General features: G+C 35.1%; 1 protein-coding gene across 1 annotated transcript in view; it reads right to left on the bottom strand.

Annotated features, from left to right (window-relative positions):
* HMCN1 (hemicentin 1) overlaps nt 1–24295 on the bottom strand; it is a 461890-nt gene that overhangs the window by 203874 nt on the left and 233721 nt on the right. Inside the window, 11 exon segments of the mRNA XM_033196479.1 lie at nt 366–560; nt 3074–3169; nt 5511–5783; nt 7259–7386; nt 10139–10307; nt 10923–11082; nt 12738–12850; nt 15935–16079; nt 18177–18304; nt 19517–19612; nt 22598–22792. Of these exon segments, the coding sequence (XP_033052370.1) occupies nt 366–560; nt 3074–3169; nt 5511–5783; nt 7259–7386; nt 10139–10307; nt 10923–11082; nt 12738–12850; nt 15935–16079; nt 18177–18304; nt 19517–19612; nt 22598–22792 (1698 nt within the window).

Below are 24295 nucleotides of genomic sequence, written 5' to 3'. Positions count from 1 at the left end.
ATTGTATTTGTATATTCATAAAATATCTCTGACACACACACACACACACACACACACACACACACACACAGATAACTTTCCTTTATCCCAAATAGAGGATAAGTAGATGGCTCAGCTCAGGGTCAGGAGACCTTTTACTATGTATATTTTTCTACCATTTGAATTTTGAATGATGTAAAGTCACTATAAAAAATTACATGAAAGTTTAAATCGAATAATAAATTCAATCAGACCACCAGATTTCTGTTCGGTAATACTGCTATTCACATTAATATTAAATGATACTACACTGAGAGAATAATTTAGACATTTAAGAACTGGAGACTGGCAAACATAGTCAGTTACATGACTTTAGCAATATTCACCATGGACTTTGAGGTTATATTTTCTTTCTGTAGTTCCAGCTTCATTGACTGCCACACAGATGTACTCCCCATTGTCATAGGGTGTAACAGAAGCAATAACCAGCAACGTGCCATCTTCCAAGACAGAAATGCCAGGCTCTCTGCCTGTCAATTCTCTACCATTGTGTAACCATTTGATGGTTGGTTTAGGGGTACCTAAATAAGAAATTAGAGTCTTGTGATATTTTATCACAAATCAGAAATTATTAAATATCAAATGTATCAAAGAGAAATAAAGTTTTTCTTATGACAATAATTTCAAGATATTTTTCCTGGTATGGAAATATGAAGAGATTATGTTAGTTAATGCCTCTAAATCCCAGTGGGTCTTAAGAGACTTATGGTAAAGTTTGAACAAAGTTGTTTTTATGTAAACATTCAGATGATAGTTAAGTAAAGTATTTTCCTAGTGAATTCACAGTGATTTATTGGTGGGGCAGGAACTATATTAATCCTATGGACTGGATGTGGGGAGAGTTTTAGGCTGAAATAATGACAGAGCAAAAATAAGACACTGTCACAGAAATACAACATGAAGATTGCCAACCAAATAGAGTGTATATATGATGTGGAGACATGATGTTTTATAATTCCCTTTTTTAAAAAGGCCTGATATTGTAGAGACGAGGAAACTCTACTGTTCATGCATCTTTTGGAGATCTCATTCTGTTAAACAAAGGATAATAGCTCAATTCTTGAAATGATAGTTGAGAAAGTAGTGAGACAAATAGCTTTCCTGGATTCATTTATGACTAACAGAATGAATGGAAATGATGTACTCTTGGAGAAAAATAATGATACAACAATCTTTGAGTGCATAATAGAATCAAAAGGAATATTGGAAATAAGTAAACATTAAATCTATACTAACGATGTAATTATTTAGCAAACGTTTTGCCAGGTATTATTCTAAGCATTTAAAAAAATTATTTAATCTCTATAAGAAGAAGAAAACACATTAAATAAAAATTACATGACTACAGAAGACATTGTTAATAATCCTGTATTAAATGATAGTAAAATATTAAAGGATGAATATATAACCCAGGATATATATAAAAGAATAGCAGAAATACATAGAATATGTCATTGAAGCTACACTTAAATTGAGTTAAAGGCTTAAACAGTGACTATGAAAATTATATTTATGGAAAAAAATTAAAGATTGGCCTATTTAATTGTGCTTATAGTATAATGTCGACCGATGAGAACAAAAAGGTTAAACTGACGGACTCCAGTTGCCTGTCCATGTTGTCAAGAAAAAAGGAGGCTGTAATCATTTCCTTACATCCCAGTCATTCCTTTATGAACTTTAATCAGACTACTTAATTAGTATTTGTTGAGTTAATAAAGATGTAAATGAACAAACAAAAGAAAGAAGTTGCATTATCTTTAATTTTTAAATGATAGAACAATCATGAGCAAGATGAAATTCAAAGTAAAAGATAATGAAAAAGATGTCTAGTAACTTTAAATGAATTCAAGCATTATATTCCAGGTAACAATGAGGAAGTAAGGAAGAGATGTTTTTCTAGGTGGAAAAGGGAAGTCAAAACAAAAAATTAGCTTGGGAGTCAGGAATCCAGAGGGGAACAAGAAGCAACAGGGCCACCAGCGGGTCCAGTGGGAGTGAGCAGTCATGGTACTTCCCTGAACTTAAACCCCTTCTAAAGAAGGCCTCCTCTCCAGCCTCTCCCTAATTCTCAGTGACTCTTGGAATAGTTATTATTAATTCTTTAGGTATCTGGAAAGCTTGCTAAAGATATTTTTCTTTTAATATTGGTAGAAAATAAAGTAATCATTGGTGACAGCGACTGCTGAGATTGAAAAGCTTGCCACAGAAACAGAGACAGCCATGAAGACCTTCAGTTGCTGCTGCCCAGGAACAACTGCTAAAAGGCACATGTGGGGGCACAAATGGTACTAACCATCTGGAGGCCCTCAGGAGGTTACAGAAAGACTACTGCTTGGACTTTGCCAGAACTGCTACAAACCTGCTTTGAATCACTGTTGATGAATACACGCTTGAGAGAGGATGTTCTTAATTACCTACTTGGCAGAATTAGGGTAAAAGCGACAGTCCTTTTCATATTCCCCTGAGAAGAAATAATATCAATCTCCTGGCAGAAAACATGGTAGGAGAGAAAACCCAGAAATTCAAGGAAAAGAAGGGCTTGAATAAGCCTCCAAGTGACAATTTACAATCTGGTCCTAGAATTGCCAGTTGAGAGGAGATCTAGGAAAAGAGGTTTTTAGAAGTGTCCAGAACAAACAAAGGAATAGTCCTAATTATACCTCTGCCAGGTTGAGATAAATCTGGAATATTTTGAATAGCTCCAACTATCACACTGTAAAGAGAAAACCTGCCAAAAAAAAAATGAATGAAATAAGAAGTAGCAGGAAGGATCTGAACTACCTGGAAAACATGTGCGACTAGGCAAGTTTGAAAGAATGGAAAGTCTTTACATTGAAAGAAATAAAATACCTGAAAGGAAAAAAAATACTTATTCAAAGAGTTGTTATCCAAAAGATGGGTTAGTTTCTATTATGCTCAAATGTTGTACCAAGGATTGATGTGGAATTTTATAAGGATGGCAATTTGGGTTCAATATAGCATTCTGAAACAATATAACATCATGCCAATGTCTATATCTTTGAGTATTACGTACCTTTTGCAGGACATGGAAATGCAATGCGTTGATTGGCCACTCTTTCTTGGAATGGAGTGTTATATGGAGGTTCTAGATCTTCCACTGTGGGTGGTTCTATTAGGAAAATAAATGCATTATCACAGGCTTTATTTGAGCAATTTCAAACTCTCCTAAGGCACAATTAACTACCTGCACTGATGAGCTGCTATCTCTGCCGATTCTTCTTTTAAATATGATTCCTATTTCCCGCTGCCAAACATTTCTACCTAGATGTGACACAGTGCCTTAAACTGAAAATTCTCCGAACAAAATTCATTATTTTATGCTTCCTGCAATCCTGTTCTGTTTCCCTATTCCCTCAATGAAGGCATTATGGTCCACCCAGTCATTTTTCTTTCTCCCTTAAGTTTGGCCTCCATATCCAATCATATAGTACCATATATGTTCACATATCTGTGTCTTCCTCTCTATGTTTAAGACCATTGCTTATTTCCAACCCTTATTTTCTCTTACCAGACTATTCTAACAAACTTCTTATGGGGATCCTTTTCTCAAACATGTTCCCCTTTAGATTGATATTCTGCACAGTCCCCAGAATACTCTCTCTGAAATACAAATCTCATCACTGACTTATCTAATTCAAATTATTACTTGTACTCATCTTGTCTATAAGATAAAGTTTCAGACCTGTTCTTTCCGAAGTGCCCCCTGTCAGTGCATTTCATGTCTCTGAAAAGCTTCATCATCCATTCATTGTATGAAGAAATTTGGGAGTTATTCTTGAGAACTCTATCTCCTTCACTCTCATATCCAATCCATCACCATGTCCTGAGTATTTCCTTTCCTGATTATTTTTTAGCCCATTCCCTTCTTTTCCCCATTCTAACTACCGCCATCTTTTACCTGGTCTACTATACTAGTCTATATCAGTTTCCCTTATCTTCTCTAGCTGAATGATTCCCTCCCAAATGAGTGATTTTAAAACTGGAAATCAGCCACATCACTTTCCCAACTATGACTTCTTAAAGTCTTTATATTGCATTTAGAATAAAGTCTAACTTCATTAGTCTGGTTTCCTAGGTCTTGGATAACCTGACCCATGACCACATCTCCAGCTTCATCACATATTACTCAGCCCTCAGTCTGGAATGCAGCTAGCTGGCCTTCATTGACGATGACTGATTCCAGTGTCCCCAAAATATTACATGCCCTTCTCTTCATATTCTATGTCCTTTTCCTGGAAAGTTCTCTCCACATTCTCTTGGAAGGCCTGCCCCTCACTTCTACCTACCCTTCAAATCCCAACTGACATGTCCCTACCCCAAGGGAAGCCTTTTGTGATTTGTCTTTTTGTTAAAAGCTCATATAGAGTCTTCCACCATTTCATGAGGGCACTAACCAATGTTTAATTATGTAATCATGATATTATTTCATGAATTATTATCTTTCCCATTCAACTATAAACATGAATACCCAATAAAGTTTGTGGAATGAACAGGAAAACTTCTCCATTAGTGTCCTAGCCAACCATCCAACAAACCTGGCAATGGGTCAGGTACCTTAGTACTGTACTAATACTTAGAACAGTATTAGTACTAATTAATACTAATACTCAGTACAGCACTAAGAACTATCTAATACTGTGCTAAGTACCATACCTGCTTATCTTTTCTTCTTGTCTTTGTACTAGTATTCCCTCTGACAAGAATGTTCTTCCCCCTGATTTCCATATGGCCGGTTCTTTCCAGTCCAGAGGATCTCACTCTAAAGATCACCTCCTCAGAGAAGTCCTGTTTGATAGTTGAATCTAAAGTAGGCAACTCTTAGGACCATTGCCTTATTTTAATTTCCTCCAAAGCACTTTTTACAACCTGTATTTCTTGTTTATATGTTTGTCTGTTTTCCATCTACTCACACTAGAACAGCTCATGAAAGCAGGGGTTTTGCCTTTGTTACTACTTTCTCATCACCATCTAGAATACGACAGATGCCTGGCAAGAGCTCAATCAATATTTGTTGCTTGAATACATAAACACTGATCTTTAAATCTTCAAAACAAATACAGTATTAATAGAGAAGTAGTGGATCTAGATTTCCTAGGGCTCTATTTTGAGTGCACCCCAGCACTGTGAGGTGACAACCTACTCCAATTCACTCTTCCCACAATGTCTTCCAAACCAGAAATAGTGGGTTGGGCATCATCTAGGATTGTTTCTGTTATCTACATGATCCATGGCAACTTTGTTTCAAAAGTAAACATACAAAAATTGATGCAGGTTTAGAAATGGTATGTTTCATTTCTTTTGGGAATGGTTCTCCTTTCAAAGAATCACAAAAGTTATATAGAGCTCTTTCTGAAGTGATTTAAGATTATCCAAGATAATCTATTTAGCTCTAGGGCTTTTCCCTCACTCCCCACCCCACAATACATATATTTTCCTGTGTCAAAAATCACCTTGGACATGTAGCGTTATCTCTGTTTCATCAGTGCCTGCTATGTTAGTAGCAACACATGTATATATGCCAGCATCTGAGGGCATGGCTTGGTCGATGCTTAAAGTTCCGTCTGGATTGCTAACATGCTGCACTCCATCAATCAGCATGGTGCTTCCACCTTTGGACCAGGTGATTACAGGAAGAGGGGTCCCTTGAGCATTACATGGAATATCCACTCTTTGACCAACTTGGACTTTGAGATGTTTAGGTCCACGCTGTATCTTTGGAGGAACTAGAAATAATAATTGGGTATTAATAATCCAACTTTTACAAATTCCTTCCTTTACTCACTTTAAATGAGAGCTCCTTATCAACAGGCAGCATGGAAAAGTGAAACAATTTCAAGATTTGGACCTAGGCTCGGACCATTCACTAGCTAGGTGATCTAGGACAAGTCAGTAAACTTCCTGAGGCCTGTTTCCTTGATAATCCAGGGAAAATAGCCTGTAATCCCAGTACGTTGCAAGGATTACAGGAAATAATAAATATAAAACTCTTAGTCCCAAACTTGAGGAACAGCAAGCATTTTAAAATGTTAGGCATCTTTTAATTTGTAAATAATTTTAGGTTAAAAACTCTCTTGAAAGGCAATCCAGGTAATTTCTATAAGGGACAAAAAGCATTTCTCTCCATGTATTCAGTTTCTGTTCTCTTTGTAGAAGGATCAGACAATAAGAAAAGTTTCTTATGAAAGCCTTTGCTAATTTCAGATAAGAAAACCACAAAGAGCCTCTATCTCTTCCTTTTATCAACTTTCTTTAGAAATTTAAATGCAGTAGTTTATCAAAATACCAGAAAAGGATTCCTGATTTCCACATACTTGCATTGTACACTGTAGAATCAAGTTGAGCCACAAGGATATAATTATAATTAATGTACCATACATTCTTTAACTTAATATTTAATGAACACTTTCTAAAGGTTGTCACTAACAACAACCTTATATATTTGATGATAGTATCATCATCATTTTATGAAAGAGAAAACTAAAGATAAGAAAGGTTAGTGAATATGCCTGATGCCCTAGAGCTAGTAAATGATAGGAGTCTTATATGACTTCACACCCCATAATCAATGCAGACAGACACAATTGTCCTGATCATCTGAGAGTGAAATCAGATCAATACTGTCTGAGTTAATTTCTTCTGATATTTGAATATCTTTCATCTAAACAATGCCTGGTGTAGAGTATGCACTCAGTGTGTTGAATGAATGAAGAACTGGATGGACTGTGTGGGTTGGAGGAATAAAGCAAACTAACTAGGGAGGTGTAGTCAAAGAGTCCTAGAAAACAGTATTTTTTCAGTTGCTGAGATCTTTAAATATTGAAAATGATCATTTAAATACTACTAAATTATTATTTAAAAATTTGTATTAGCTTCTATAAAATGTTACCAGCTTAAACATATTTTCTTTCTACCGTATATCAACAATAATAGCAATAAGTGACTGCTGACCTTTAGAAAAATCGAGATCCAAAAATTTAATATAGTTTATTTGATAAAGGAAGAAACAAAAGATTGTTTATAAATAGCAGAAAAACTTTTCAGAGTAAATGAAAGAAAATCACAAGTCTCAGATTTTAAAGAATTTTTTCTTTAATTACTCCATATACAATTTGGAAATTAGCTATCAAATAAACTAGGATTATGGGTTTTCTTGTGGCCAGTCCACAGGGTTGTCATATGCTCTCATTTCAAAACTCACCATGGACATTTAATCTGACAGCTTGAGTCACGTTCCCAGCAATATTTGTGGCAACACAAAGATACATCCCACTATCTGAAATGCGGGTTTCAGTGATCTTCATTGAACCAGAAGGGAGGAACGTGTGTCTAAAAGAAAGAAACCATATAGTAGACCATGGAACAGGTGAATTTAAATATCCCCTATGCAGCTACACTTCAGTATGAAATTACTACTCTGCAAGTAGTTTTTTAAATCATTTTCCCATCTGCAATGTCTATCTATACACCTTAAAAGCCAGGACTTTTCATAATTATCTTGTGTATGATGTTCCTGCAAACAGAAAAAAAGATTTATTTTACTTTTAAAACTTAATGGTCTGAAATTGCCAAATAATTGTACATCTTTCTGCTCTATAAAGCAAATGTGTATTTGAGTTAACTTTGAATTTAATTTGAGCAATTTGTTATTATTTCCCATATTGTTAAGGTAAAGGAAAAAGAAGATATATATGTTCTCAAAAATAGTTGAATATATTCCTCCTATTGAGTAACAATGCAGCTGGGTGGGCCAGACCTACATACAAAAATGTTATTGCATTGTGTTAAAATAGTTTTAAAGGTAGTGGAGGCTAGGTACACCTACCTAATACCAAGATTTCTTACACAGCTAAGTCAAATGAATAGTGTTATTGGCCCAGAGACATGCAAATGAATAAACAGTTAAGGACAGAGTCCTCCAGAAAGACCTCAGCATATTTGAGAACTCAACATGTAATATGTAACATCAGAAGTTATATCGCAAAAAGTAAGGAAAGTATTGACTATTCAAAGTGATGTTGTGCAACTGAGTTTCCAAATGGAAAAATAAAGATATAAAATGAGAGCACTACGTGACATTACTTACAAAATTTAAAATTCAGATAGATTGAAGTCCAAAATGTGAAAAACAAAACTTAAAATATTAGAATTAAACATTGCAGGTTAAGTTTATAATCTGCTTCATGTTAAGATACAAAAAGTACACATCTGAAAAAGAACAGATTAATACATTGTACTCCTTAAAAACTGAAACCTTCTGTACAACAAAAGACACCACACATAAACTTGATGCCACAGCAATAGACTGAGAGAAGATATTTTCAACACATATAAAAGACAAAAGATTATTATCAAAATTAAAGACCAAATTTCTACATTCAATAAGAGAAAGACAAGTCACCAGAAAACTGTGCAACAGATTTACAGGTTATTCATCAATACCACAAATGGCCAACGAACACATAAAAATGCTCTCAGTTCACTTGAAGTCAATCACATGAAAATTAAAACAATCACAAGATACCATTTTACATCCATCAACTGGCAAAAATTCCTAAGTCAGTCAATACCATGCGCTAATTAGAACATGGACAGAAGCACACCCATATTCTGCTGGTGGATGGATAATCAATACTGTCCCTTTGGAAAGCAATTTAGCAATGCCTAGGAAGCTGGAAGCAGGAGTTTGCTTTGATCAGGAATTGTAGCTCTGTATATAGGTCCTAAAGAAAGTCATGCATAAGTATACAAAGAGAAATACACAAAGCTATTCGCTGAAAAGCCTTGTTTTAAAAACAAACAAAAAAAATAGAAAGAAAGAATAAACAAACTAGAATGTCCATAAATAAAAGAATGAAAAAAATAAAATGTAGAATATGCATGTAGGAGTTAAAATGAATAAATGGAATCCCTATGTATAATAGTAGACAAATGTTGACTTAATAAAGCAAGTAACAAAATAATAATATACTATTTGTTACAATGGCAAATTGAAAACAGACACACAAAACAAAATTGAAAACACAGAAAACAGTAATCTACATCGTTTAAGGATGTATGTGTAGAATGCATACCAAGTTTGTGGCAGTGTTTGCCCCTGGGAAGAGGAAGAAGAAATTGTGACTGTGGAAGGGAACAATAAAACTTTCTGATCTGTATTACTATAATTTTTTTACTCAAAAACATTCAAAGCAAACTTTTTTCAAACAAATAGTAAAATTATATAAAGTCCTTCTTAATTGTTTTCCTTCACTAGCAGTAGGCAAATGACACTAGCATGAATTTATGTCTTCATAATTATATATCAATGATTCTAATAGAAAGTTAATTATAGTCTAGCGACTAATTCTTATTTCACCAGTAACTTTTGCCTTGATGTTGGGTTAAAATAGTAACCAAGAACTAGAGACAATGAGTGTGAAATGTACATTATCTTACACAATCCTCTCAGGTAAGTATCATCCCCATTTTATAAATAGAAAATATGAGGTTCAGAGAGACCCCTTAAAAATTTTCAAAGGTTTTAGGCAAACTTTAAGTGGAAGAGATAAATATAAACTCATAGCCGGTTGGCAACGAAGGTTGTGCTTTCAAAGCTCCAGCATTCTTCTTGTTATGTCACTTAGCCTATCAAATACAGTACATCGTCTCAATGTGTTCATATTTGTATAAGGGTTTAAGCAAGAAGACTTACAAAATTATCCAATGAAAGTCAAATCCTAGACATTAGAGTGTGCCTATTGTATTTTATTGCTCTTATGGGATCAATGGAATTCTATGTGTACTTACACATTGGGCTAACAGGAATCTTGTACAATTCTGCTCCATTTTAATAACTACCTTATAAAATGCACCAGGGGAAAATTATGGCAAAGCTGAATGTTAGCATTTCTGACATTAAAGATGTCAGAAGCATGATTCAGATGTTATAAATACTTCTTGTAGACTCAGATGTACATGTGCATTGTCTCAATTTTAAAAGTGATTTTTTGAGATGTTTGATAACCTGAATAGGCATGGCCATCTGTCCCAAGAGGTTGATTATGTTTTCACGTGTTGCAATTCATCCCAGATCTCCTACCTTGGAGAGAACGGTGAGATGAGCTGGGTTTCTTTGGCCCAAGTAATTATGGGTGGAGGTAAGCTCTTCACTTCACATGGAAGTGTTACCTCTTCCCCTGCAAGGACGGAGATCTCAACAGGCTTATCCTGGGACAGTCCTCGTTGATCTCCAAACACTCTGGGCCTTACTAAAATAAACACATGTTTTGGAAGGGAAATAGTATATTGAAAACAAAGCACAGTTTAATTTACATTAAAATGTGGACTACTAATGTTCTTAAGTAATTTATAAAAAGATGCTGTTCAGGACATAAGCGAAAACTTTCCATTAATACATTTATTGTGAGAACTAAAAGAAAAATGATGAAAAAATTTCTCTAGTCAGTAATTCCTTTTAGAACACAATGAAGAGATCGGCTTCAATGCCCTCTCAGAGTCTACCATCTGTAAAAGTAAACCCTCAAGGCAGACTCCTACCCAAGACATAGCTGAGGTTTGGCTTTGGTAGGAGTGTTAACTAACTGGTGTTACTGAAGAGGGTTGGGTGCAATAAGCATACTTCTTGGGAAAATACCATAAAAATTTTCCGAAAGACTATACAATTGCATTCCTTAAAATCAGAATCTAAGTAGAAGTGATTTTGGTTGGCAGTAAAAAATGCATTTCTGTAAAAAAATATATAAACTTGGGGGAGCAATTCACTTTAGGGGTACATGCATCTGGTAACAGTACTGGGGAAAGAACTGTGAGTTTTGGCATAGATAGACAATGTCAATAAAAACCATTCCTCTACCAGCTCTCACCATAGACTGTCAGTTGCACTTTCCTTTTGGCATAGCCGGCTGCGTTGGTGGCGGTGCAGACATATTCCCCACTCTCCTCTCCCCCAGGTGACACCACATACAGACTGCCATCAGCCCCTGCTGAAAATTTAGCACTGCTGGTTGAAATCAGCTCTCCTTTCTGCAAAACACAGCAAAAAGCAAAGGGGTTCTTTTTTTTTTTTTTTTTTTAAGATCATAAAAGACTGACAATGTCTGGAAAAGGAATAGAGAGAAAAAACATCTCCAACGGGGGAATAGAGTAAATTTTAAAATGCTAACTTGAAAAAAGTTATTTATAAGAAACATTAGACAAATAAATACTAAAAGTGGTATTTCTCCATATCAAATCATGTCATCTTCATTCCAGAGCTACTTAAGAAGGCAGAGAATAACAGTAATGGTAAGGATGGTACAGTGAATTCTTATTTTATGCCAGGCTCTGTTTTGAGCACTTTACCTGAATTAACCATTTTAACACTCACAACAGTCTTATGAATAGCAACTACCACAACACTCATTTTACAGTTTCGAGTATTAAAGCATGGGAGAGGGGAGTAGAGGAATTTGCCCAAGATCACAAAGCCCCTCAGTGGTAGAGCTGGGGTTGAAACCCAGCAGCCAGGCTCTAGGGACCACGTTCTTAACCTCTGTGCTTAACCACAGCACAGAGGTCAACATGGAAATATTTCACTTTTACATTTTCCTTAAAATGCATTAAACTTCTACTCAGTGCTGGCTACCGTGCAGTTCAGGGATTAGCTTTACCGCTGTGACTTTTCTGTCCAGAATAAAATAAAAAAAGTTAACCTTTTAATTTATTTACAAATGTCAACACCAACTTATCCATATTCCAGAGATTTTTAGATAGATAAAACTAGATGGTATGGCAAAACACTAGTAATGCTAATTATACAAATGCCATACTTCATTAGCATGCCATTACTTTATATTTGCTGGATTCAAATACATTTACAGAAAATGTGCCATCTTTGTGGCTGTTCAAGGATGAAAGGACTTCTTCAGGAAATTGGGTTTTCTTCACTGCAAGAATACAAGTAAAAGCTGAACAACATTAACAGGGATATAGAGGGGAATAAATTAGTTTGTGTATGTGTCTTACAATTTTTAGTCACCCATAGAAATTGTGACTACACCATAGAACTTTATAAATAAGAAAATCCATGCGGTCATATCATTTAGAAGGAACCTTAAAAGTTCTTTAGTGAAATCACTTACTTGAGACTTGAATGGTATCAGCAACATTACAGTGAACATGTCCATAGCACAGACTGTGTGCCCGGAACATTTCTAAGCACTTTACGTCTTATAGTAGATCCTTTTTACCCCGTGCCACATCCCTAAGCCCTCTTCCCTCTTAATTTCAGCGCAGCTCTAGTGGACAGCTCCACATGATCCACCAGGGTCATCCTTCTTGCACTTAAGTTTTTTCTTTTGTTTGTTTGTTTGTTTGTTTGTTTTGGACCAGGGCTTTATCCAAAGCCCTAAAAGGCCACAGCCAGGAAGTGCAGCAGTGTAAGCTTCTCTGGGGAATGGAGGGAATATGTCATGTATAAATGCTCCACTTCCTGTCCATCCAAGAGAGCCTTCTGAGGTGCATCTATATGGTTTCTTGGAGGGTTCCCAGCACGTCTGTAGAGCCACAGAGGAAACCCTTTATTAACTTATCTTCTTTCCAAGCCTCACTCCCCCAGCCTCCTGCTCAAGACCTGGGATAACCTGCAGGTAAACTTCACACTCTGTTCTTCAGGAAATATGACTAGATGTATTATTTACCTTGGACCAGATGACAGATGGTTTTGGAATTCCACTTGCTTTGCATGGTAAAGTTACTGGAATGCCTTCAATTGTACTGAGTATCTGCTGCCCATGCTGAATGGTTGGCAGAACTGAAAAGGTAAGTAGGATTTGGAATCTGAGCACCTGTTCTTCCATTTAACATCATTATTTAAAGTTGAACATTTTCAATATAACATTAATGTTTGTAAAAATGAGCAATTATTTAACATTTTCTGATAAAAATGTAGGATAATCTCTGTAAAGGAGTGTGCTAAACAAAGACAATAAAGTAGTTATGATCTGAAAAATGAAATGAAAACTTAAAATCAAGTAGTAAGTGATGTCTAATAAGCTGACTTTCCTAACAAAAATAAGAGAGGACTGAAGAAAATTCATTTTGTTTTGCTGGAAACCCAAGACAGAATTGTACTCTAAGAGCTACACATTTAATGTGAATCTCCAATCACTGTCCTTTATTCATTAAGCTGCAATAAGCTGACATAAGTGTACATTCAGAGAAATGGGCTGTTTAGCAACTGCATATTAAATATCTGTCTATACTCAGGAATCACTTAGTGAGCTACTACATTTAACCTAGATAAAAAGATTTGTTTTGTTAAGAAGAATTCAATGGTAAAACTCAAATCTTAAGAGTATATTTTTTATTGTATGTATGTATGTATGTATGTATGTATGTATTTTTTTGAGACAGAGTCTTGCTGTGTTACCCAGGCTGGTCTTGAACTCCTGGGCTTACGTGATCCTCCTGCCATGGCCTCCCAAAGTGCTAGGATTACAGGCATAAGCCACCATGCCCAGTCAAGTATTTTATATTTAAAAGACTAAAAGGACTCTAACTCGATATTTTTCAGTAAGGAGAATAACATATCTTTGACTTTAGAAAGCAACTGAAGAATTAACATGAGTAGAAGCAAAAGGAAAAGGAAAGTGAATCCCTCCATTCTGTGTAAATCATAATCAGAACCAACTCTCACAAACAGAAATTATCAATACTCAATGTTCTCAAAATGGTGATTTTGATTAAAGAAGCTTGCATGTATGAAAGTTCCTAACATAGTGAAAAGACAATAAAAGCCCAATCTATAACAGGCATTTCCTTTCCATCCTCTGGAAAGATGAGACTGGAACTGCTCCCAGGAGCTCAATCACTCATCATTTCTCTTCCTTAAAATCAGATTTTTCAAGGATTATCATAACTACTCTGGAGAAGTTTTTTAGAACTAGAGACACCAGAAACCTCAGTGTTTCTGAGGTTAGATTAGATATGCTACATACTCATATTTTCCTATGGCTGGGTTTACTCTTAGGTAATTTCTTCTTAAAGAATTGGCAGCAAATCTCCAGCCCTAAACAACAATGCCAGGCTACTCTCTAAAGCAAGAAATTTAGTTTTCAGACTAATCATGGAATATTCATCTTTCAACTATGTTGTCAATTTGTGGCAACATGGAATAAGCCATTTTGATACAAACATATTGAGTTTCACAGCCATAAAGAAAAGTGGCAAATTTAGGCAACAGTTTTGAAATCTGATGACATTTGGGTGTGGAAGAGAAGTTTCTTTTCAGATTGTCAATCTATATAAACCAATGTGACAACAAACTGTTTTGTCATTTTAATTTACATTTATACTTGTATTCATTCATTATTTTAAGAACTGGATTGAGAGCCTTTAGTGAGTATTCTTAAAAATGGAGACACAGAATGATGAAGGAACAGCCCTGCTAATTAACATAAATATACAGAGGTATAGAGAGCTGCTAGGCTGCATCACATCCATCTGCTAAATGGCTGCTAGATTTAGTTAAAGGCAAATGGTTGCACTAATTTTTTAACTCTGTTGACTAAATTAGTTACTCATTTTGGACTAAAATGGACCAATGAATGCTGTGAAATGATCTCTTAATTTTTAATATTAAAACTGCTTGTATCACAATATACCATATCATTGGTTTGTCGGTATCCTCACCCCTCTGATAAGAAAGACATCAGAATTAATTCTGTCATTTTTTCAAGTGAAATTCAGCCTCAGAATCCTACTCAACACAATATTCTAGGCAGTCACTAGAAGCCAGAGAGGGAGAACATGAGGGTATTCCTACACTAGATTCTCAAACCAGTTTATAAGCACTGTTCAGGAAATCTATGGTCTGGTCTTCTTGAAAAATAGTTACACAACCATATCCAATCTGTCAGTATGCATTTATTCCTCTAGGTTATAACTAATTTAGTGTTGCTTTAGTATTTCTTCAAAATAATATTTCTTCAAGAATATCTAAGGTGATGTTGGTGGATACTTAACGTAAAACTGAGAAAGGTGGAAGAGGCTGTTTAAGAGAAGCAGGCAAAACAGAAGAAAATGGTCTGCATTCAGTGATATTGTCACAGACCAAACAGAATTGGAAAACTACTGGACTCTCCAGTTCACACTCTAAATAAAGAATAAATCAACTACTAAAAATAAGTATTTTGTACTACTTTCTTCCCTCAGATATTCAGCTCTGTACACAAAGCTATTTTTAATGCAATGTTTTTGTTTTTGTTTTTGTTTTTTTAAAAAAAGTAGTGTTACAGAGTCTTTAAAGCAAGTATACAAAAAAGTTATGATAATTTCTTAAACTATGAAGCTGTCAATTACTGAGATGTAAAAAGCTGGTTACTGTTAGTCACGAATGGAAAAAGATTGCTTCTGGATTTTCTTATTTGTGACCTTTAAGTTATTTAACATGCAAGAAGATTGGAGCACATGAGGTGACCTTTAGAAAAGCTTAGGTCATTTCTAGCTCAAGCACAAAGGGGTCATTAGTAAGGATATGCTTGTTGCACAATCCAAAAAGAAAAGGCAATCTGGAGGGTATAATGAGTTCAGCTTGTCTGAAATTAAAATGTATTTTTAAACATAATTCTTTGAGAGCCGAGGTCACTTTTAACAATTAAGAAACCACTTACAAAAGCCCTTGGCCAGACTCAACTGGTGTCTCCTAAGAATGTCTTTTTGTGTACATAAAAAAGGGAAATCTGGAAACATCATTAACAATGTAGATATTGTTCAAGAAATAAGAAATAACAATTAAGAGAGACTGTAATTAGAGGAACAGAGTTATTTGATTAAAATATAGGAACAACTACTTTGTACACAGTTTGGAAACAATAACATTGGGTGTGTCTCTTACCATGCACAACCACAGAGGTAGTTTTGTTATTTGTCCCAGCAACGTTACTGGCCACACAAGTATATTCACCACCATCCTGAAGCTGAACTCTTTCAATATGGAGGCTCCCATCACTGCGCACAGTGATGTAAGGATTTTGGAGCAACTTAAAGGAAAAAAAAAAAAAGGTAATTTTTATTTAAAAAGAAAGGAGTTGTGAGAGTCAAAAATGAATCTGCCTTTTTTTTTTTTTTTTTCCAATCAGGTTACTAAAAGTCTATACACAAAATATTTTAATGTCCTTAAGTGAAAAATGATGAGCATAAATGTTACCAAGAGTGTGATTGTATAATTTAATCCTGATATACCTCCAAATATTATACCTATTAATATTTATCAGAGAGTTAAGCACAAGCTAAAAAAAGAAAGATACAGATACGACTTGTTTAATGTTCCTGCAAATTTTGTCATCACTCAAAACCCAAATTTCACTATAATTTTTACTTTTGGCTTAACTTGTTCTTTTCCAAGAAAGCCTTATTACCACTAGCTATGGTATCAAAAAAATATCAAATGGCTATTTGATATTTTTATTTTGGCACATAGGCCCTTATTAATGCCAAGGGAGAAGGACTTAATCTCAACATCCGCCCTTGTTAGGTAACAGATGCAAATATTAGTGGACAATATGTGATATATGAATTGTGTCAGGGAAGTCTGATAATATTTTCAGTTAAGAATGATCGCCTGTAAATCTGTATCATCCACCTACACTGCTTTTTATTTGCATAAAAACCTGAGAAAAAATTAGCAAACCTCACTTAAAAATAAATGTCCTTGTAGAATGATAGTATTTGAGCACACATGATGGGGGTTTCACCATGTTGGCCAGGCTGGTCTCAAACTCCTGACCTCAAGTGATCCATCCACCTCGGCCTCTCAAAGTGCTGGGATTACAGGTGTGAATCACCACACCTGGCCCACATTCCTAATTTTCTTAAGTAAGAAGTAAATATACAAAAATATACTTCTTGTATATTTCTTGAGACTCTAATTACAGTCTCTCTTAATTGTTATTTCTTATTTCTTGAACAATACTTGTGTGAAGATACTTGTGTGCTCAAATACTATCATTCTACAAGGGCATTTATTTTTAAGTGAGGTTTGCTATTTTTTCTCAGACTTTTATGCAAATATGAAATTTTACATCTTCTTAGATGGAGTCAATTCATTTTTTTTTTTGAGACGGAGTCTTGCTCTCTCACCCAGGCTGGAGGGCAGTGGCACGATCTCGGCTCACTGCAACCTCCGCCTCCTGGGTTCAGCATATTCACCTCTAATCAGTACTGCAAGAGAGTGAGTCCCAATATTCTAGAAAATGGAAAGAAAAATGCTCTGAACCAGAAGAAAATTTATTGCCATAGATAGCTTATTTACAGAAAAAATTTCATAGAACTGTAAACATTTTTCACATCCTTTCATAAAAAAATTTACACTGAAAAACAATGACAATATATAACTACATTTTTATATAGTTTATAATGAAAGATATGTTTAAAGTTAATCATAATAAAGACTGATACACAAAATGGAAGAATTTTATGGGAATATTAACGTTTAATAATGTACTACAAAGAAGAGCACAAAAATATTTAAGTGCTATGAAAATAACAATACTTGCTTCAGTTCTTCTATATTCTGAAAAAAGTTCACTAGTGACACTGAATTTAATATAAAATTATGAAAATTACACTATTTCTCAATTTCATTAATGCCAAAATAATATGAATAACAAAAATGTTAATAATAAAGAAAAGCTTTGGTATACTTATAAAAACATATTTTTGTATATTTATTAAATTGATACTTTTGGTGACTGGAATATATTACTTGTTACTCAAGAAAATTAGGAATGTGGGCCAGGTGCGGTGATTCACACCTGTAATCCCAGCACTTTGAGAGGCTGAGGTGGATGATCACTTGAGGTCAGAAGTTTGAGACCAGCCTGGCCAACATGGTGAAACCCCATCTCTACTAAAAAATACAAAAATTAGCTGGGCATGGTGGTAGGCACCTGTAATACTGCTACTCTGGGGGCTGAGGCATGAGAATCCCTTGAACCTGTGAGGCAGAGGTTGCAGTGAGCCTAGATCCCACCACTGCACTCCAGCCTAGGCGACAGAACAAAACTCCGTCTCAAAGGGGAAAAAAGAAAAGAAAAGAAAATTAGGAATGTGAATGCATGCATTTAAAATGTTCTTACCATAGCTGAATTCTTAATCCACCGACGTTCTGGAATGGGATTTCCAGCTAACAGAGTACAGGGCAAAGTAAGCTGCTGTCCTTCAATAACATTGGCCACTGAAGGGCTGATTCCAATAAGTGGAGCAACTAAATTAGAGAGAGCACAGGCACTTTCAACTCTATTTCACCCAAAAGAAAGGTAACCCACTTTACAGACCCCAAAGACTATACGTTATGCTATAAAAATTTGAGTTTTCAGAAACAAAATATTTACATGAAAATGGGTATGATTTTGAAAGTAAAAATTAAAGTCTCCCTCTAAGTAGGGGGAATGCAAAAGGACAGGTAATACATTAGTGTAGAAGTAAAGAAGGTAAAAAAGAATGTTTATGACATCGAAGGCCTGAAATGTCAAGCCAAGATATTTGCAATATATTCAGTAGACAAATGGAGAGTAACTGAAAACATTTATAAATGGAAAAGTGGAATCATCAGGATCATTTCTGGGGGAAATATTAATCTGAAAACTAAGTACACTGGAAGAAATGGGATCAATAAGGATGCTGTTGTAATAGCTCAAGCAAATAATACGAGGTTAACTCTCTTAGATGGAATGATAAAGGAGTATTGTAAATATGCCCTTCTCTAAGAATTAATGAATAAATTTAACATAAAGTAAAATCCCTAAGAGATTTTACTTGGAAAATTTATACATAGACAAATGAAGACATATTTTAAAAACGGTGTAAAAGGTTATTAATGAGAAACATGTACTGACAGATATAAAAACACATTAAATGCTATAATAATTTAAGCAATGTAGTACTATTTCAGAAATACAATTCTGAGGAATAGGCATGGGGACATAAACTTACTATGGGATCAAATGGGTATTTTGGTTGGTGGGAAGATAATATTCAATAATATATATTGTGTCAAATGTCTTACTACTTGGAAATAAATGATATTATATTTTTACCTATCATACACAAAAATAATTCCATGTTGACTAAAATAACAAAAGTAAAAAAGGAATGAGAAAAGACCACGACTCTAATATGTGTGTGTGTGTGTGTGTGTGTGTGTGTGTGCCTGTGTGTGTGCGCGTGCATGTGTGTATTCATGTTTAGATTTAAAACAATTTATTTATATTGCCCTTCATTTTGGAGCAGATAATCTCTAAGGTTATTTCCAGGACTAATATTCTAAGAAATATGAAATGTGGTAGGGAAGGGAAGGCTGGTCTAGTAATTAGTTATTTATCTTATTTTTTTAAAGTGGCACAGGCAAGAGATGACATAGTAAAAGAAGTCTGATGATTTTGAAGACCATGGTATGTAGACATTCAATTGATCTTACCAAGTCCGGTCACTGTTATTGTTGTCTCTGACTGGATCTTTCCAAACTGGTTTTCAGCTTCACAAATATAGGTTCCTTTATCACTTGCCCATAAGTCTAAAAGGAAGAACTCATTTACTCATCTAATACCATCTATGGAGCATTAACTATGTGCCAGAAACAGTGCTGAGATCTGTGGATGGAAAGTGTGCACTGCCTTCTGGTAGAGGAGGGGACATACACAGAAACCAGCAGTCACACCACAGTGAAATAAGTACTACCAAAGAGTTCCAGACAGTGAGTTCTGGAAACAGAGACAGAAGTGACTGCATGAAGGCAATTGGAGAAGGATTCACACTGAGGTAATATCTGAGTGAGTAGAATAGAGGAAGGGCAGTCCAAATCTAATAGATTACAAAAGCAAGAGCTTTTGTAATGACTAGAAAAATCATGGCCCGTACAAAGAATGGAAAGCTGTACCATCAATGAACTCTGCACCACCACCCTGTTAGAAGCTTGCAGGGGAGATTTTTTAGTTGATGCAATGATTGGAGAAGTCTGCTGGCATTCAGTGGGTAAAAACTAGAGAGATGATACATGGGGCAGATTCGCAAATAAATAATTTTCCCAAGTCCAGCACGATTTTGAAGCTCCCACTGAAATGTGTGTATTTCATAACTTTGTAACTACATGAGTCTACAACCTAATTCTGTATGCATAGAAGAAAGACAGAACTTTAGTAATAATTGCACATCATCTTAGAAAATCACTTCACCAGCTTGGAGTTTTTGAGTCATCAATCCTATACTCCTGCGTGAGCCTGCATTTGAGCTATTGAATTCATAATGATGCCACATAAATGTATCTTCATATTGTGTAGACAATGTCAGAGTATTTACATAATGAAATATACATTATTTTAATATAAATTACTTTCCCTCATTTTTCATTTGTATGTGTTAGATATTAACATAATTTTTAATGTAGTTAGATCAAATATATAAAATTTTTCCAGATAATAAAATGATATTACAAAATATTTGTAATTAAAGAGGGTATTGGAGCCATGAGGATGGGGACTACTGAGGTATAGGTTGTGTGGGGATAGTCAGGAGACTGAAGTTGAAGAGGTGGGCTGGTGCCTTGTCAAGAACATGGTTTTGTCTTGTGAGCAATCAGGAAGGAAGGAGAGAATTTTAAATAGGGGAATGAGTATAACCTTGTAAATATATGACCCAAAATAAGCAGTTTAATCTATTGATAAGATTTGAACAGAGAGAAGTGCAGCTTTCCAGTATGAATAGTTCCATACTATCTCAGATAAAGAACCATGACAAAGTTTCCATTCCTCTGCTAACCATATGCATTTAATTGTAGAACTGCATCTGGTAAACTAAGTCAGCATCCACTCTAAATAGCAGACATTCATTTGGAAATAAAAATTCAGCAAACCACCCGATTAATAAATCATACATTAGTTCTAACCAGGATATTTTTTGTATTCCGAATTCTTGGGCTAATTTGTGCAGAAAAACAACATACCATGAGAACCAAGTTTCTAATCACTAATTTCCTTTCAGACAATTTAATTTTGACAAATAGTCAACTGTTGCTCAAGATACTGAGCTCTTTTATTCTTCCTTTTCTTTCATCTCCTTTAATTAATTTGTTTTCAGGTCTCACGTTTTATCAACATCTGGGTTGTTTCTCATCATCACTCTTTGAGCTTTTCAATGTTCCCTTTCTCTCATCTCTCTTCCTATCTTGTAGCAGTGTTGTTCTGAAACAGTACTTTCATGTACCTTTTCCTGCCTATCAAACTTGGAATGGGGCTCTCTAACTTCTAGCTCATCAAATCCATTTTTTTCACCTGGACATTCAAGTCATGCACAATCTGACCCAATCTGATGTGTGTTTCCCAGTAGCTCCTTTTATGGGCATCCACTCAGAGAACAGACTGCAAACTACCTGGGTGAGGGACGCTACATCTGACTCTGTCCACCATAGAGTTCACCACAGAGCTGAACACTGAAGCACTTGTTAGTAGACAATGTAATTGATATCTGGAAGTTTAAGTGGCCAATGTACATTTAATACTGTTAATACACTTGGTGGTTCACAACTGTAATCCCAGTACTTTGGGAAGACGAGGTGGGTGGATCATTTGAGAGGTCTCAAGAGTTTGAGACCACCCTGTCCAACATGGTAAAACCCATCTCTACCAAAAATACAAAAATTAGCTGGGTGTGGTGGTTCACACCTGTAATCCCAGTTACTCAGGAGGCTGAAGCAGGAGAACTGCTTGAACCTGCGAGATGGAGTTTGCAGTGAGCCAAGTTCGTGCCACCGCACTCCAGCCTGGGCAACGGAATGAGAACACGTACCCACCCAAAATATAAAAATGAAAATGATTACAATAATTAACTTAGCGGTAACTGATTGAAAGCTTTCTATAAAATACCCCAAACATCCCATTATTTTTAAAAATGCAATTAATTATCTAAATGCTTTTCCTCCTCTTGTAACACCATGCAATTATTCTTAGCATTATTTGAAAAAATAGAAGGTGCTTCCAAATATCTGAATACTGAATAGCTTATAAAATATTTAGATGAGAAAGTAGTTGGCTTTTGTGGGGGTGGCAGGGATCTTTTGCTTCAGGCAGATACAACTTTTAATAAAGGAGTTTCCAAAGCATCCCTATGTTGTTATGTACTGTTGGACAAAATAAGTAAAGTAAACTAATAGTAATATTTTACCTTTCTATACAACAATTATTTCAAGAATCAAGGTAATGTGACCACTTATCTATGTAGAGGCTCAGGTGACTCTACTTGCAATAAGAAATGGTAAGGTATGAAGAAGTCATATTGTTTCATAAGCCTTTATGATAAATTAATGACATACATTTGAATAAAATATAACTCATTTATGATAATTCCCAAATATAAAATGCCAGTACTATTTCAAAGTAAAATGCAATGAACATAAAATGTGTTGGCAAGATTAATATATTATTTTAAATAGCAATACCTATGTATAAAACATAAATGTACAATATAAAAGTACATATTCATACAAAATATATTTCCTTCAACCTACTTAAAATAAAGAGAGCTCCTGTTCTTAGTTGGCTGATGGAACTAACTGAAAAAGGTCTTGAGAAAATCGGCATGTTGTCTAATCTTCGCCATTTGATTGTTGGTTCTGGATAACCCTGAACGTAACAAGGTAATGTCACATTTGAGCCAATTTCCATAGACACGTCAGCAGGTTCTTGTATGAAAACTGGAGGTGCTGGAAGATATTACAAACAATAAAAAAGTCATTGGTATATTATCCAGGTATATTAAACATAAACTTAAACATTAAACTGTCAAACTGACTGAATTTGAATTATTGTTCATATTATATTGTAAATTTACCCCGTTGATATTCCTCTCTTATATAAAAATGAGTGTTTCTTTTTTGCTTTATAAATGAAGAGAGACACTTAGAAGCCAACCATTTCCTTAAAGTGATAGATGATAAAAAGAGTGGGAGTTCAAATTATAATTACCTTAAATAAAGAGAATCTTTCTGAGGACTCTGTTCTGTTCCATTGGTCTATATCTCTGTTTTGGTACCAGTGACAGACTGGATTAAGAAAATGTGGCACATATACACCATGGAATACTATGCAGCCATAAAAAAGGATGAGTTTGTGTCCTTTGTAGGGACATGGATGCAGCTGGAAACCATCATTCTCAGCAAACTATCACAAGAACAGAAAACCAAACTCCGCATGTTCTCACTCGTAGGTGGGAACTGAACAATGAGATCACTTGGACTCGGGAAGGAGAACATCACACACTGGGGCCTATCACGGGGAAGGGGGAGGGGGGAGGGATTGCACTGGGAGTTATACCTGATGCAAATGACGAGTTGATGGGTGCTGACGAGTTGATGGGTGCAGCACACCAACATGGCACAAGTATACATATGTAACAAACCTGCACGTTATGCACATGTACCCTAGAACTTAAAGTATAATAATAATAAAAAGAAGAGAATCTTTCATTCTAAAAATTTGTTTTCAATTTTAGTTTCTGTCAAATTGCTCAAACTTTAAGACTATCTTATAAATAAGTGGGCCTTATAATAAGATATTTTTGACACTTTCCATAACTTGCTCCTTTGATTGAATTTTTAAATTAATTTATACCAGAGTTCATTCTTTCATAATCACTATATAACAAGCTAACACTGTTTACTCCTAAATTATATCCTTGTTCAATATCATATTCTTGCTTCTCATACCTTTCACATTTTTGAATTAGAGAAATTTAAATTTGAGAATAAATAATACAAATTAAAGTAACAGAATGTAGTATTTGATAAAAAGAGAATAGGGAGAGTTTAATATCTTAGACAGAATTAAGAAATGATTCAGAAACTATTAAAATTATAGATAAGAGGCTACAGATATCCACATAATTCAGGTAACCACAGAGATCAGGGAGGAAGACATAGAAATACATCAGAGGCACATCTTGGCAAACATAGGAATCCTGTTTAGGGAGGATACTGTCAGCAAGTTCAAATAGATGAGGCTCTCAATACATCCTGGAAACTTATGGGTGATGAGACATCAGGCAAGGAGAACTACACAGGGTGCTTCTGGAGGCAATGGATGAAACCTGCTCATACAGGACTCTAAGAGGTGTACCCTAGGGAAGGCTCTTTGATAAAGTCAAGGTTAAATCTTGGTTAGAAATGATAATTATCACTTACAGAGTCAGAGGTTGTGTTAAGTGCTGT

This window comes from Trachypithecus francoisi, unplaced genomic scaffold (genome assembly GCF_009764315.1).
Source record: "Trachypithecus francoisi isolate TF-2019V2 unplaced genomic scaffold, Tfra_2.0 Lachesis_group5, whole genome shotgun sequence".
NCBI classification, from domain to species: Eukaryota; Metazoa; Chordata; class Mammalia; order Primates; family Cercopithecidae; genus Trachypithecus; species Trachypithecus francoisi.
The sequence above is the reverse complement of the archived record's forward strand: the minus strand, read 5'-3'. Positions and strand labels throughout refer to the sequence as shown.